Source organism: Cryptomeria japonica, chromosome 3, assembly GCF_030272615.1.
Source record: "Cryptomeria japonica chromosome 3, Sugi_1.0, whole genome shotgun sequence".
NCBI lineage: Eukaryota > Viridiplantae > Streptophyta > Pinopsida > Cupressales > Cupressaceae > Cryptomeria > Cryptomeria japonica.
The window spans coordinates 768,251,111-768,267,895 of NC_081407.1; the positions used below are offsets into that span (position 1 = coordinate 768,251,111).

The following is a 16,785-nucleotide window of genomic DNA, read 5'->3' on the forward strand; positions in this document are numbered from 1 at the left end:
CTTTGTATATTTGCCTTTTGGAAGTCTTTCCTTCTTCAAGTGAACCCACACCAAGTCTCCCACATCAAATTGGACATCCTTCTTCTTCTTATCAGCATGAGCCTTATACCTTTTTGCAGATTGTTGAAGGTGAGATTTAACTTGGTCATGTATCTCCTTTATGGCAGTGGCAAAGGTTTCTCCATCTGCACTAATGGCTTCTCCTTGAGGTAGTTCCCTTAACTCCAACACACCCCTTGGGTGGATGCCATACACAACCTGGAAAGGTGACTTACCAATGCTTCTATTTATTGTATCATTATAAGAGAATTCTGCCTGAGACAATATGCTATCCCACTTCTCTCCATATTGCCTAGTCAAACATCTTAGCAGATTTCCCAATGATCTGTTTACAACTTCAGTTTGGCCATCCGTTTGGGGATGGTAGGCTGAGGAGAAGGCTAGGTTTGTGCCAAGCTTCTTCCAAAGTGTCCAATAAATTTCACATCCCTATCAGAGACTATGGTCAAAGGCAAACCATGTATTCGAACAATTTCTTTGAAAAATAAATCTGCAACATAAGAAGCATCACAGGTGGTTTTACATGGCAAGAAATGTGCCATTTTACTAAACCTATCCACTACTTTAAAAACACTATCATAACCTTTTCTTGTCCTAGGCAATCCTAAAACAAAATCCATACATATACTTTCCCATGGTCTTGAAGGAATGGGTAAAGGCTGGTATAAGCCTGCATTGGTGGACTTCCCCTTTGCTTTTTGGCATATCACACATGTCTCCACAAATCTCCTAACATCTGTCTGCAATTTGGGCCAAAAGTAGTGCCTCTTCACCAAGTCTAGTGTCTTGTCAAGGCCAAAATGGCCTGCCATTGCTCCACAGTGCTTCTCCTTGATTATGTTTAGTCTCATAGAGCCCTTGGGTATGCACAACTGTGCAACCTTAAACTACAATCCATCTTGTATAAAAAATTCAGAGAAATCAACATGAAACCGCTCATCAAAAGATGCACGTGCCTGGTAGATCTCTCCAAAGTCTTCATCATCCTCATACATGGCCTTCAAGGAGTTTATTCCAACACTCTCCAACTGGATCTGATTTGTGGTTAATACTCTTCTGCTCAAAGCATCTGCCACCTTATTCTTGACCCCTTTCTTATGCTTAAGAGTGAAAGTGAAGGTTTGTAGGGTCTCTACCCACTTCATATGCCTATGGTTCAACTTTTCCTGACTATTTATGAAATTGAGGGCTTGATTGTCTGTGGAAACTATGAACTCCTTTGGTAGCAAGTAGTGTCTCCACTTTTTCAAGGATTGCACTAGAGCATACATCTCTAGGTCATAGGATGAGTACCTCCTCTTTGCCTCATTTAGTTTCTCACTGAAGAAGGCAATGGGCCTTCCTTCTTGACTAAGCACTGCCCCAATAGCCTTGTGACTGGCATCACATTCCACTTGGAAGATTTTGTTGAAATCAGGTAGGGCAAGGACCGGCTGCTCTGCAACTTTCTTCTTCAATGTTTCAAAGGAGTTATCTGCCTCTTTAGTCCAACTGAATCTGCACTTTTGTCCTCCCTTTATGGTGTCAAGCATTGGAGCACAAATATGGCTAAATCCCCTTATAAATTTCCTATAGAATGTGGCTAAACCATGGAAGCTTCTAACATCATTCATTGTTCTAGGTGTAGGCCAAGACAATATAGCACTCACCTTTTCTTGATCCATTTTCAACTCACCATATGAGATTACAAATCCCAAGAAGATGATCTCTTCCTGCATAAACAAGCACTTTTCCAAATTGATCATTAATTGCTCTTCATGCAATCTCCTTAGGACCAGGTCTACATGTTTTAGGTGCTCTTCTTTGGTTTGACTAAAAATTAGAATGTCATCTATGTAGACTATGACAAACTTTCCTATGAAATCTCTCAAAACTTCATTCATTAACCTCATAAAGGTACTTGGTGCATTAGATAAGCCAAAGGGCATGACCTTCCACTCATACAACCCCTCATTTGTTTTAAATGCAGTCTTCCACTCATCTCCTGGCCTAATCCTAATTTGATGGTAGCCACTTTTCAAGTCAATTTTTGTAAAATATCTAGCACACCCCCCAAGCAATCTAACAAGTCCTCAATCCTAGGCATTGGAAATCTATACCTGATAGTAATTTTGTTGATAGCCCTTGAGTCTGTGCAAAGTCTCCAAGTGCCTTCCTTTTTGGGTGCCAAGACTGCAGGGACTGCACATGGGCTCAAACTTTTGTCAATCAGTCTGGACTCCAACAGTTCTTCAATCTGTTTTGCCATCTCAACATTCTGATCCGGGGTGAGCTTGTATGCTGCTTTGTTAGGCGGGGTGGATCCAAGTATAAGGTCTATGCAATGATTTATATCCCTCATAGGAGGTAGTGTCCTTGGCATGCCATCAGAGATGACACCTTTGTACTTGTTTAGTAACTGCTGCACTGCAGGGTCAACCAACCTCAATCTGTCTCCTTTCTTGTCTTCAAACTTCTCCACCTTTGTCACTTTGGGACTAGGAATAAGAGCATAACAAACAATGCCTTCATCTGCTATCTTCTTCATGAATTGCTTTCCTCCTACCACCAACACCTTGACCTCCTTTGCTTTTGTTTCCTCCTCACTCTCCATCAGTTTTTCCATTTAATATGAGTTACGTTGGCATATGTAGAATCATACATCTTTTGAATAGCCTTTGTGAACCTTGCCTTCACCTTAACATCTTGTATAAGATTAATTCTATTAGGCTTGCACATGTACTATTTTGGGTTCAATGCATAGGTAGCCATGTGCAAGGGAGTGTTGAGTTTCTCCCATCCGTGATGAATGATTGGTTGAATATGTTCATTGTTGAATTGCAATGTGGGTCTTCTTGTTGCAAAATGGTCTTTATTTGGTCAAGAATAATATTAATGCACTAATACACGTCTCTAAGGCTAGGTGCATTGGCATCCCCTTGTCAATTTGAAGATTGGAGTAATGGAGACAATATATTTTTCTTCATCCCAAGAAATATCACTCTTCACCACATACTTCACCCTCTTCTCCTACTCTATCTTTGACTTAGGCCACAAATTTCATTTTTTTTGTCATAACCATTAGATGGTCTTGAAGAGTACATATTAAGTGTGATGGTTGTGTATAAACATTTTCACATCTTTAGCATCACTAACGACTATTTTGATCGAACCAATTTTTTCAATGTCTTTTAGTGTATTCTTCATGGCATGCACACAACAAAGGAGTCGAAATATTTCTATAAGCTACCTCAATTAACACTCTTGTAGCTTTGCATACATGGGCCGCATTTATCACTACCTCCACATTTTGCGGCCCAATTTCCTCTATAGCATCTTTAAGGATATGAAATTGAAAATTAGCATCCTTGTGATGCCTTGAACAATCAACAACCCTAGGAAAATAACGGCTCTTTGTATATGAAACCATGATATTGATGATTGGATAATGCCTAATGTTTGTCCACCCATCCATGACTATGCTACATCTACTTGTGACTCAAGATTCCTTCATTTTATCCTATAAAATATTAATCTTAGAATAGTTCTTATCCAAGATTGTTGTCTTCAATTTAGTCTCCCTTGGCGGCACATATGATGGTCTTGCCATTATCATCTTTGCTACAACCTCCATATAATAAGGCGAGTGAGCCACATGAAATGGAATGCAATTGGAAAAGAAGAATTTGCCAGTGGCATCATTTGTTTCATTCATCAATTGCACATAGAATAAATCTACAAGTGGTTTTGGAGCATCACTAGTCACCTTACATTTCCCCTTCAACTTTTCTGCCCTTGAACTAGAAGAAATTGGAATAAGTTCCTATGGCCTTGCAAAGTACTAGAAGTAGGATTTTGAAGACCCCTCCCCCTTAGTGTGAAAGAAATAGTTGTTAGTGCAATTCTTCGCTTCCACCCTATAATTTACTAATTTTAGCCCTATATTTCAGGTTTTGTGCCAACTTCACACATACTTCTACACCTTTGCCTCAATTATGAAGCCAGTGAGCATTAACTCTAGTAATGTTGCATTGAAATTGAAGTTTACAAAATTATCACTTCCACAACCTAGTGCTCCCAAATGTACCAAGCGTTGCTTGTAACTTAGCAGCAAATTTTTTTAAAGAGGACTTAGTATTGAATGGACCCTTACTAGCATTTTGAAAGGGAAACCAACATTTGCACTCCCAATGGAACTAGTGGCTTCACCCCACTCTGCTTTTTAGTTTCATTAGATGCATAATTGGTTTCAATTTTAACTTCTACTTCAACCTCTTAAGGCTCAAGCTCATACTCACTCATACTGTGAAAATTTATACTCATTGAGGCAATATATATATAATTTTTTTGACTTTATAATTTAAAAATTCAAATTCACATTATGCATAAGCAAGCGATTAAGACACAAGGATTTTGTTTTCATTTTCCTTACTTTAGCTCAGATAAAGCACAAAGTAGGATACACACATAGGAATCCTTGTTCTTCACTTTGTCAAACAAGGATTTCTCTCTTGTTTTTCATACTTCAAGTTGTATAAATTACAGAAGCAGCAAATACACAAAAGTTAAAGTCTTAATTTGACAAAAAATGATCAACTAAATAATAAAATATTGTTGTTATAGATTAAAACATAAAAAAATTGACCATTATTTGTAAAACTACTATAATGAATTGAAATTGAAATTTACAATAATATAAGATGTATACCTCTAAATTAATTACTAAATTTGTCAACTAAGGCTAGTAATTAGTTACTAAATTGAAGAATGGGGAAAAATAAAATAAATAAAAGGTCATGATGTTGATTTGTGGTGTGCTTATTTAACCATAGGTAATGATTTGCCCTCCCAACCATAGACAATACTCAATTGTCTCCCCTGAGCACTTCTCATGTGTTTCAGTTTGTTGTAGGATTGTGAGTATAATCAATTCGATGAAGGGGAGAAAGTATTTCATTTATATTCACCGATGGGAGATGATCTCCAAGAGTCGTCTCTCCTCAGAGAGATGTGACTGCCACTAAGGTAATGCACCCATCCAATAAGGGGTGGCAGACATTCAACATTAGTTTGTCATAAAACAAATAATAATGATGGTCAATCGGTTATACCGATTAACAATAACATTACATGTTTATTAATTGCTTATTAAACATGCACAAGATGACGGCTTAAGTAATTGTCTAAGGCCGAAGGCCACTTAGACAATTAAGTTAACTCTGTCGGCTCAGAAGGAGTCCGACCAAAGCTATCATATCATCAACACTCCCTCTTAGCTAGGGAGGAATCCTTCTTGATCTCTGCAAGTCACATCACCTCATCGTGATGACTAACACAATGACTACACTCATGTGTATGAAAGAAGCTTATCACCTCATCGTGATGTTTGACCACAATGGCTACTCCCATATGTGGAAAGGAAAGATATCACCTCACCATGATATCAACCATCATGGCTTCTCCCATGGATGGTGAAGGAATAGATATCACCTCACCGTGATATCAACCATTATTGTGAGATCGTCACCTCACAATGATATTCACCATGGCTCATCCTAGAGGGTGAACACACAAGTACAATTAAAATCATCACAGACTCTCTCACGTGATGTTGTCATGGCATCACACACATGACATCCACCGTGACTCATCCCAGAGGGTGGATCCACCATGGCACATCCCAGAGTGTGGAAATAAGGGTTTTCACCTCAAATTTCTCTCAAAGAGAAATGCATTAATGAGAGCTTACACTTTAAACATCTCTCTCAAAGAGAAGAATGTATTAGTATAAAATATAAATAGATCAATGATGTTGAGACTCAATCTCAGCTAGGGCTTCATTCTCCACCATACCAAGTTTATCTTGAATGTACACAAACTTTATCCTGGAGAGAGGCTTGGTGAGAATGTCTGTCGTCTGCTCATCAGTACTAATGTATCTCAATTAAATTGCATTCCTTTGCACCATATCTCTAGTATAGTGATATTTGATCTCCACATGCTTTGACCTATTTGTTAAATACAAGGTTGGAGTCTACATCACACTTGGTGAGTCCCAAGCTCACCAAGTATCCATCTATTCAAGAATGTCCCGACCTAGGTGTCAACATAAAGGCCTTTCAGCCTACACACATGGAACCCCATCCCATGAATCATAGCCCTCTGACTACTACAGTTTCTTGATTGCTAAAGAAACCATCTCGACATGGTCTACTCCCTCTGAATAAAAAATGACCACGATCCTCGGTAGTGAACTAAAGCAGATCCTCTAGTTGCTCCCTCTGTCACGGAAGCATACCCTGCTCACATGATTCAAATCATGGAAGATACCTTGCTTCAAGAGACTCTCATCATCTGGTATGATCTACATACGGCTGAAAGTGCTATATCCAAGACCACCTTGGAGCTACCGTCATAAGATCGATCCCTAGATCAGATAGGAATATGACCATCCTGAGATTATAACAAAATCCCCTTGCAGTCTGCTCCCTCTCACTGGGAGAGCCCTCTTGTCTCAACTTTGCTACCTTCAGTGTTGTAGCAATCAAGAAGTATATTGGAGCATGATATAGGTTCAATACCCTACACCAATGAGGCAAACTATTGCTGCAGCCATCACACTGTAAGCAAGGTTTAAATCCTCTTACAGCAAAAGGCTGATCCATATCTCTAGTAGCCATGAGATGAGGTTGTAACATAGTATATTGGAGTCTGATCCAATACCAAATCTCCCTCCAGCAATATGCAAATGCAAGTTCATGCTTACAAATCAGGCACCATGTAGATGACACAAACTATGAGGCACTGATAGGAGGGTTCTTCACAGAACTTTTGATTCTTCACATCCATAGATATGGCATTCAGTTGGAAGTTCACAAAGTGTGTAGCCTCCACCTCTTTATTTGTCGGATCCCATTGAGTTAGTCCTGTAGCTGAATCTCATCTCCTCATCCACAGATACGGCCCTAACTCCTAGTTAACCCTTTGCCACATAATTTTCCTAATAGAGTATCTAGATGCAAATCGATATACTCAAGCACTGAGAGGAGGTGATTATACAACGATCAGGCCAAGGTGCCATCACAAGGCCATCAAATCCATCAGGTACGTCAGAGAGCCCACTGTCAGCGTCATATCCACCACAAAATGATTTACCCGTTTTAGCCAAGGAACCAGATCTAAATCTCTTCAAAACAGGCTTCTTGCATATCTCCTTTGTCATAAGGAGTTTTGTGACGTGAAATATGTTTCCCACCAAGCTTCCCAGCATAATCCACCTTGAATAATGCCCATAGCTTTCTATCCGTAAACTCCAAGTTTTAGTCATTCTCACCCTTCCACAGCATGGCATGTTTGGCATGTTTGCCTTTTAGACAGAGTTTGTTGTCAGTCCCTCCACTAAATATATCACCAATTGATATATGAATCTCATTTTACTTGCAGGTGATAGACAACAAACTCCATTCGCAACTGGAAAGAGATGAAACTCACACAACCTGTGGTAATATCCATCAACCTGTCCTTCAACACTGTCAAATCGGGATGCACTCAAAGACAATCAGATCTTAGTTTCAAACCACATTGCCTTCTAGAGTTCCTTCCACAAGCAGAATGGCCCTGTCCGCTCTGCGTGACTTCACGGCCTAGATGGCGTCCTCGTAGGCCTTGCACGACACACCTGAACCATTAACATTCAAAACACGCAGAACCTCACTACCCTGCGGCTTCACCTCCAGCTTCATCAAATTAATGCTATGCAGATTAAAATTAGACAGAACCTTCATGAATACTTCAAAAATAATTGTCCAAACGTCTTTCTGCATATGAGTATATTTTTGCACACATTCTTGGGTATGGAATATTAACTCATCATGTTGGCTCAACCCCGAACTTGTGACCATGATTAGGCAAGTACTTCTTTCCGTGGGAATAAAGGTGATAATTACAATTGAATAGGAAATATCGATGCCTGTCCAAACTTTATGAATCTTTGTAGACTCCACGACAAATACTATATCAATAGCTCGATGAATATTCTTCTTACGCCACAACAGATGTCAAACACACTAAATAGAGATTGCAGAAGTGGCGGCCGCTAGAGAATGAACTGAATCAATGCTGAATGATTATCCACGATAGAACAAGAGGCATGTTTTAATTGTTGATTCTTATTCTCCGAGGTAAAGCTTTTACAGCAGACAAAGCTCTCCGTAGAGAATCGAAGACCAACAAATGCAGAAAAAATCGGCGCTATCATTCTCAAGCTATAAAATATGTATTAAAATAATGAACTCGATCTTTTAAATAATGAAAAAATAGATTAGGAAGGCGACCCAAATATTGAAGCTGTGGATTTGAGATATGGCTCCCATTTATTGTCTCTCCTCTCGGGTTGAATTCATCTTATCACCAAGGAGTAGGCACATGAAACGTTACTGCTCTGATACCATGTTGGTTTGCGGTGTGCTCGATTAACCACAGACAATGATTTGCCTCCCCAACCATAGACAATACTCAATTGTTTCAGTTTGTTGTAGGATTGTGAGTATAATCAATTCGATGAAGGGGAGAAAGTATTTCATTTATATTCACCGATGGGAGATGATCTCCAAGAGTCGTCTCTCCTCAAAGAGATACGACTACCACTAAGGTAACACACCCATCCAATGAGGGGTGGCGGACATTCAACATTAGTTTGTCATAAAACAAATAATAATAATGGTCAATCGGTTATACCGATTGACAATAACATTACATGTTTTTAAATTGCTTATTAAACATGCACAAGATGACGAATTAAGTAATTGTCTAAGGCCGAAGGCCACTTAGACAATTAAGTTAACTCTGTCAGCTCAGAAGGAGTCCGACCAAAGCTACCATATCATCAACACATGAAAGATGCTTACCTTGAGTCTTGAGTAATGCCTTGAATCCATTGATTCAGTAGTGGATTGATGTCTTTCTTCCTCTTGCTATTCCTTTCACTATTCCTCAATCGTAATACTTTCACTTGCAACCTTTCTCACTCTTAGAATTTGCTGTTGCAAATTTGAACTTTGTTGTTGAAACTTTGGAGTGAGTTGGAATGAGACTTAGATGCCTATTTGTAATTTTTTTGTGAGTTTTTAGGGCTTAGTTGGGGCCAATAGGTCCTTCAGGTTAAGGCTTGTGGTAAACATTTCAAATAAACCCTTTTTGATTAAATTTATTTTTTGTGCAGCTATCCATCGAAGGGGATGCTTGGAAGTCTTCAAGATGCTTAGAGGACTCTTGTGAGTCCCCTAGACATCTCGAGCACATGGTAGGGGGACATCCCAATTTTTTTCTCTCCAAAGGGGTGTATTCTGGAAATGTCTACAAGTCTCAAGTAGAGGTGGTGGGATGGTGGTGAAATGCCCTCTCCAAGTCGCCACATCCTACAAACATCCTTGTCTTGGAAACAAGGGGAATTTTGGGGGTCGGGAGGGGGGATGTCGTGGTGGAATACTAGTTTTTTATTTTTTGTACATAATTTCCCCTCCTAAGGGGTGCATAATGGAAATTTGTGTAAGTCTCAAGTGGGGGTGATGGGATGGTGGGGAAATGCCCCCTCCAAGTTGCGGCATCCCAAGAATATCCTTGTCTTGGAAATAGGGGGAATTTGGGGGACGGGGCAATGGAACACTGGTTTTTTATTTATTGTTTGAAGCACCTTCTTAAAAAAAGCAATGACTGATAATGTGTTACATGCTATAGGGCAAGAAACATTCCAAATCAAAATAGATTTCTATTGATTTGAAATTGAAATTGAATTTGAAATTTGTAAGAAAAGAGCAGGATATAGTGATAAAACTGATGAACACAAGTGATCACTGAGAGGGGGGGTGAATCAGTGTAATTCTAAAACTTTAAACTAAATATGCATACACTGAAGATAATGCAAATAGATGAAATGCACACACACACAAAAAGACAAATCACACAACACAAGCTTTTACGAGGAAAACCTAGTGTGGGAAAAACCTCAGTGAGAATAGTTGTTGGAGTCTACTGTTCCAATGCAGCCTCACAACGATATACTGATTACAAAGTTTAGGGCATCAACCCAAGGAGCACCAACCCCTGTAGTTTATGGGCACCAACCCAAACGAGCATCTACCCCTGCTCTGAGCACCCACTTAGAGAATTATAATGATATCATATTAAAACAATACAATGAACAACCTTGTTACAAATGTGTTTTGTAACACTTACAAATTCTTTCTGCCTTCTGACTTTTGTCCTTCCTCTGTTGAAAACCCTATCTCTGCTAAATGCTTTGTTTTCTGTTCTTTCTCTGTCTCTCAACAATTGAATGCTCTCCTGCAACACCTCCACAACTCTACTGTACTTCTCTATCTTTTTCACCTTATACTTCTCTCTACAAAACTTTTTATTACCCAACAACTACAACATCAAAAATCTTCCACCGCCTCTACACATACGACCAATATGATTTTCCCTTCAAAAATTCCATTTGAAAAAATTCTAAAAAGATCATAACCATATGTTTATCCAATTTTGTCTTATGTTCATAGCTATCAGCATTAATTGCATCTTTCTGCCTTTTTATTGTCTCTATGTTCAAATTGCTATATTTAGCCATCCCTAACTGTTTGTCAAATCTTTTTGAAAATACTCTTGAGTCGCACACTTAACTACAACAGGTTTGCCATTAATGCATTCTCCATTCTCTTTTGACCTGTCTTGGAAGGATCGATAACTATCTCATTTTAAATCCATCATTACCGACTTCTATATATCAGATCTTCTCATTGACAAGCCTGGATGCCACATGTCTTCAAAACAGTCACCCAAGTCACTTAGTCAACATCGGTCAACTGCCACGTGGATCCTTGTGTCTATCGACATGCACCCATGGTGTCAAAATCTTCTCAATCGACATCCAAATCACTTGGTCAACTTCCACGTGGATTATTTTCCCTATCGATGTCAAAATCTGCCTTCAAAACCACACGGTCAATTGTAGTCAACTTGCCATGTGGTCCTCTGAATCCATCGGGCTGCCAATGTGTCGATAAAATCAGCTCTTCTTGCATTCCATGCATGCCTGCAGGATGGCGGGAGCAACTCTCTTCCTTCCCTTCATTTGCCCCGCGTTGTCATTCACAAGTCCATTTCATTCATGTGGGCTGGCGGGGTGCTTCACTCTTCTATTTTCTTGCTCCGCAGGATCATTCTTTATTCGTCTTCTTGGTTGTTGGATGGTAGGGTGCCTTATTTTCTTGAGTTCATTTTACCACGTAGGCCTTTTGTCTTTGGCTCTTCAGCGTTGCGAGATAGCGGGTTCCACCCTCTGATTCTTCTTTTGATTCCTCGCGAGGTCTACTTTCTTCATCTTTTCTTGGCACGAGATAGCGGGGGCCTTATTAACTATGTCTTTGTGTTAACCCGCAGGGTCATCACACACCCATTTTACATGGTGCGGGATAGTGGGATACCTCATCACGTCTTCCTTCTAGATGCCCCGCACGCACCTTTTCCTTCATCCTCTGTTGTTGCAAGATGGCGGGATGCAAACTTGGACATCCTAATTCTTACCCCACACGACCTTTTCCTTTCTGTCGTCACTGTTGCGGGATAGCGGGGAACTACTAGTCCCCTTACTCCTGCTTCCCCCGCACCACTCTTTGTACAGGCTTTTAACCCTTGCGAGATGGCGGGATGTTTCTCCCCTCTTGGTTTAACATGCCCCACAATGTCATCTTCCTTCTGTTTTCAACATCGCGGGATAGCGGGAGACATCTCTCCCTTCTCCTTGTTAGCCCGCACGGTCATCTCACTCTGGCATTCTACGATGCGGGGTAGTGGGGTCGACCTCTAACCTAATAACTAAGTTACCCCGCATGTTCTTTTCTCTTCACTCAAACACACCGCGGGGTCCCACATGAACACATCACCATCAAGTAGAGCCAACACACAGTCGCCAACTGGACATCCGTAAACACTTCGAACAAAATGGACCCGACAATCGGGGTCGGATATTGGCCAGAAGTTAGAAGTGAGAGAAAAAAGACCTTAACTTTTCAAGTCGGAGGTGATCACTTGACAATACATAGTGCGACAAGGCAGGGTCCATATTGGAGGTCAGAGGATCGGACAAAATGCTAACTTACGAACTTAGCGAACAACTTCCACTTTTCAAGTTTGAAGTGATACTCCGATAAAAGTCACTTTTACAGTGGGGACCCTTGTAGAACATGAAGCCGCCTTGTATACACCTCTGCAACACATGAAATCACTTCTTTTGTGCCTACTAGTTCCTCTGCAACCTACAACGTTTGTGTAGCATAACACGACATGTTTTGCACTGTTAGACAGTTCAAATAACCGAAAAACAACTGAGAGGGGGGGGGGTGTGAATCAGTTGTCACAGATTACCAGACTATTAGCAATTTAAAACTTTAATACCGAAACCCAAAACATTAATATCGGAATAGCAGTTAAACCAATTGAGCATAAACAATATTCACAGAATAAAAACCATCCACATGACACCAAGATTTATATGTGGAAAACCCGGTAAAGGGAAAAACCACGGTGGGAAGCCTACCCACAGTCAGATAATACTTCTGCAATAAGTATGTGAATTACAATTGAGGGGCTTGCACTTGGCACTTGCAAGAAGGCCAACAGCCTAGAGTGCACTGCTCATCACAAAAGGAGCCTCACTGATTACATAGTAATCCAGACTATAATCTGGAGAAGTGTTGAACTGCAAAAGATAGCTTCTCCTATGCCTGATTACAGTTCTGGTTAAGCTCAATACCGGAGGGCTGAATCCTCTTACATAAACCCAATTCGATCTCCAATGATCGACCAAATCCTCTGCCTAAATGATATTACATTATTCGCACATTACATTCCTTGACCATGACCTCTAACATAACCATGATGATCTACAATGAGATCTTACATCTATATATACAAACCCTCGACCATAAACAATTAGGTCGGCCACCAGATAATAAACCAATTACATAATTACAAACCATGTCGGCCTTAGACCAAACAAATAATATCCAACACATAAGGCATCCCGGAAACACATCGAGAGGTCCAATCCACACGTTACATTAAATCCAGTCCATAACCTAGATCAACCGGGACCCAGTATAGGTCTACACGCTATAGCAATGATCTCCATCCGCCAAGTCTCGACCAACAACATCCTGAAACTCCACCAGAAGCTGCACCAACAACACTTATGCAATTTCATCAAAGATCTTCATCAAAAGCTCTGCTGGTGAAACCCTCACCAGAACCAGAAACTAAGCTTCTAAGCAAGCAGGATAGCATCCGATCACCAGACCAAAACCAACTGACCGAATATGAGCATGAGTATCATGAACAAGCCAATTCCATCCCCAAACTATACCGGAGCCTACTGGATCATGCTAGATCCAAAACAACCAGAATCCACTCAACCTTCCAGGACCAAAAGGGTGCCGGTAAAGCATCAAACATCTAGTGTTGGCATCAATGACAAAACATCAATGCAACACATAATCAATTCCACCAAATGGCCAACAATGCACGTCTACATAACGTGCATGTTATGCGCTTCACTTGTCTGCAACTGTTCTCTTGTTGACATCAATGACAATCTAATGCCAACATTTTTTTCGGACCAGACATCGATGCCGTTACGCTAAAAGCTCGAGCTATCAACGAACGGGAGAGCGGCCAGAGACAAGGATCCACGGGAGGCGGGAGGAAGCATATGTCGCGAATCCCGAAGAAGGTGCTGACCCAGTCAACAATCTCCCCCTCAGCATCGACTGAGGGTTCCGCACCAACGGAATGAAGGAGGGCTCCTGGGATTCGAACCTATAACCCAGCGCTCTGATACCAGTTTCGGACCAGACACCGTTGTCGTTACACCAAAAGCTCGAGCTAGCAGTGAACAAGAGAGCGGCTACAGACAAGGATCCATAGGAGGCGGGAGGAAGCACATGTCGTGAATCTCGAAGAAGGTGCTGACCCAGTCAACAAAAATTATAGAATATGTATTATTTAGAATGGAATCTTTGCAAGTAAATGATAAGAGATCGTGTGGAATCTGCAAATATAGATGTTTATTTGATGAAGAAATTGGCTTGGGCATGTATTAAACCTAATGTTTAGTAGAAAATACCAGAAATCAATCTGATATTTAGGGTAAAGCATTTAATGGAAAGCAACTCAACGTAATCCTTTAGTGGAACTCAATTTCATAAAGATACTTTTTGAAGATTTAAAAAATGTCTTTGACATTTGAGGCTATATTGTGCTAAGTTTCTTACGTGTGTTAAACTTAAGATAGGAAGCTTATTTATCTAAGAAAAAATCATCTAATCCTTGGCTACGTCAGCCTGACCATGGTTTCATATTTGAATTGTAAGCTGCACACATTATAAATCATAGTCACCTGGTTCAAAAACGTTGTTAGGCTTGAAATTTCAAGATTTTCTGAAAAGTTTGAATTATGGACAAAGTTTATAAAATGATTTAAAAAACTAGGAATAAGACAATTAAATACAGCATAACAATCAATGACATAAAAGTAAGAAATTGAGTGTGTATTTTTGAAACTTATAACTTTGCATGTCACAATATTATACAATTTATTTTGTTCATGTCTCTTTTGTTTTGCTTCTCTTATACTGTTTCCAAAATAGCGTAACAGTGGTAGGATTGCTGAGTTTGTTTTATATGTTTAATATTTTATTTTTTTAAAATCTAAAAATAAAACCTGTTTTGGCATGCAGTCTGCACAGGTTTGCTTTTGGGTTTGGACTAACCCTCTGCCAAATACTAACTGAAAGTTATGTTATATTATAAATGCATCCCTCTAAATCTGCCACCTCTGTAGAGGTACCTTGATGAGGGATGAATCCTGAAAGTTTGGAAAAACATGTCGAAATTTTTAAGTTTCAGTGAAGCAATTCTATCAACTATATAGAGGCAAAATTTCCCAATTACTAAAAGATTGGATAGGCTATTCAGCAGTGAACACATCGATGAAAATGATCTTATTATAAGTCTTGGATTTCCTAGTCTTGGCTTTCCTAGTTTGCTTTACCCTTTGCAATGGGCCTTCCAAACTCGATTTTCATTCACAAAGATTATAATATAGAGATAAGAAATCAAGTGATTTGAATCTGAATATGGATTAAAAAAAAACTGTTCAACCGTATGCTCTCCGAGAAACAATAGAAGGGGACCAATTCTATAAGCATTTCCACTGTATTTCTTAACATTGCATTAACTATCAAGGAAATATTTGCATAGTCAGACAATTATGGATCTAATATCTATAATATTATAGTGTAATATTTCTCACTGAGACTGGGCTTCTATTTAATGCAGGCACTAGAGAGGAGAAAAGGAGAAAAGATGTTTCATTTTTTGCCAAAATTATGCGTAAATCCTTGTTTCCCTTGGATGCAAGCATTGAAGAAGAGAAATGGAAAAAAGAAAATCAATTTTTTTCCAAAATAGTTAGCCTATGAATCATGGTTAGAAATTTACTGTATGGATAAATTTTAAATGCATCACTGGTGGAGCAATAGTCATGTACAGCTCTATTTATGTAATGGAATCAACACTAATTTCTTTATGTTACTTAATGGTTGGAGCAAATGCTCGGGTTTCAAAAAATCAAGTAAAACTTTGGTTTTCCAGGCCATGTTTCTCAGAGGTTTCAAATATCTAACTGTTGGGTATAACATTTTCTATATTGATAATGAGCTTTTTCATTGTTGATGTCACATTCCTTGAAAGCACCCATTTTAACTTGTAGATAGTAACATTGATTGATTCACCTCTGCACAGGGTGTAGGGTGTAAGATGATGAAGGTTCTATAATTTAATTTGAGTATTCAAATGCCCAACTTCAAGTCTAATGTCGATTGTGTTTGTCAACGCCATGGCTCAGTGCTAGTAAGTGTGTAAGTGATATTGTCTTCCAATGTGCTATAGCCCTTCCATTTTATCCATCTATTTTAGTTTGACCCAGCTTGTGCTCCCCTCCTCTTGAAAATAAATCTTCAATATAAACTTATTATGATACACAAATATGTATAATTTATAATGATCACAATCTATAATTTATATAATACTTCTAGTATATGTTGATAACTAATTCTCTGAATTTTAATATTCATATCTATTTTGGTAAATAAGCCTTCATGCCAAACATATATCAAGATAAATAATTACTACAGTACACAACCACTCTGATAAATAATTACTACAGTCGACAACCACTTTGATAAGTTAATATGTCATATTAATTTCTTGTAGAAGTCAAAATAAATATCAGCAAATAATTAACATCATAGTATATAATAGACATAATTTTTCTACAGTCCACTAAAATGAGTTGAAAGAGTTTTTGGATAAAGCTATTTAAATTTTTAGCATCAATATTTTTTATCACCTTGTGATCTATCATTAGGATGATGAAGAAGAAAAATATGAGATTGGTTGCAAACCATGCTCTTTATAATGTAACATTTAAGGAAAACAAGGTCTGTGACTTTTGTGAACAACTTGATCTTCAAATTTTCAAAAACGTTAGTTGAACACATTTCCCTCTCATGAAGGATGGTAATAGTATACATCCTTTCCTCAAAATCCATTGAAATGAGTTGAAAGAGCTTGTAGATAAAATCGTGTACAAATTTTAAGCATCAAAGTTTTAGAACACATTTCATGGTCCAT

The 16,785-nt window shown here is 39.0% G+C and overlaps 1 protein-coding gene across 2 annotated transcripts in view; it reads left to right on the forward strand.

Moving 5' to 3' along the window:
- LOC131078111 (uncharacterized) overlaps positions 1–15,806 on the forward strand; it is a 128,488-nt gene extending 112,682 nt beyond the window's left edge. For both annotated transcript variants that reach the window (XM_058015781.2, XM_058015780.2), the window contains exon 11: positions 15,430–15,806. In XM_058015781.2, the coding sequence (XP_057871764.2) occupies positions 15,430–15,561 (132 nt within the window). In that variant the 3' untranslated portion in view covers positions 15,562–15,806. The remainder of the gene's footprint in view (positions 1–15,429) is intronic.
- The last annotated feature ends 979 nt before the right edge of the window (positions 15,807–16,785 follow it).